General features: G+C 50.4%; 1 protein-coding gene across 1 annotated transcript; it reads right to left on the reverse strand.

The window, feature by feature from the left end:
- Nucleotides 1-501: 501 nt before the first annotated feature.
- LOC108554733 (uncharacterized) lies at nucleotides 502-796 on the reverse strand (the record flags this gene model as incomplete). Its single annotated transcript, XM_017910107.1, has 1 exon — nucleotides 502-796. A coding segment is annotated over one exon (295 nt), but the record flags the coding sequence as incomplete, so codon positions are not given.
- Nucleotides 797-803: the final 7 nt, after the last annotated feature.

The following is an 803-nucleotide window of genomic DNA, read 5'->3' on the forward strand; positions in this document are numbered from 1 at the left end:
ATCAGACCAACCCTATCTCTTTGACCAAGTCTCGTCTCACACTGACTTGTTCCAACCTCCATAGATTATCTCTAGATCAGTTAGATTCATACCTCCTAACTTGTTCTAGTCTCGCATAGAATATCTCTAGATCAGTTAGGTTCATACCTCCTATATCCCTATCCTAGAATAAAATTCACCAAGCAATATAGGAAACGTGTCTTCTTCTCTGCATCGACCAAGTCCCATCACACTGACGTCCTAACCTCGCATCGACTGACCGCCTCTAGCTCAATTAGGGTCGCAACTCGTATATCGGTACTCTACGAGCAAGAAACGCGTCTTCTCTTTCCCCGTTTCGAGCATTCGAGATCAGGACGACAGACACCTGTCTCCTTTACCAAGAAGACACACGTCCATCTCGATACATTGCTGGACAACCAATGTCCTCCATTCGCCGAGCAAATTGCTGTCACGATGTTCGTGTTTGGCAGTAAACGAGAACGCTGTCACCCCGGTTCTTCATTTCCGCCTGACGAAAATATTCTCGAGGAGCTCCTTGGTGATGAGACGATGGGGTCTGGTCGGGCTCTCGGTGGGCCTACCGTAGAGTCGGCTGTTGATGGCGTACAATTTAGGACTGAGCTCGCACCTCACGTTGAACCACCAGTCGCAGACGAACACTGCCTGGCTGAACTGCGTGCCGTTCGGGCAGAGGAACGTTGCCTGACGGCCGTCTATGTCGCAATAATGCCACGCCTGGCATCTCGTCTCCACGTCAGCGAAGAAGCCTGGATAAGGCTGGTCGTCGCAGTAGAAAACCG

The sequence above is a fragment of the Eufriesea mexicana genome, unplaced genomic scaffold (genome assembly GCF_001483705.2).
Source record: "Eufriesea mexicana isolate 0111107269 unplaced genomic scaffold, ASM148370v2 scaffold90675, whole genome shotgun sequence".
Lineage (NCBI taxonomy): Eukaryota > Metazoa > Arthropoda > Insecta > Hymenoptera > Apidae > Eufriesea > Eufriesea mexicana.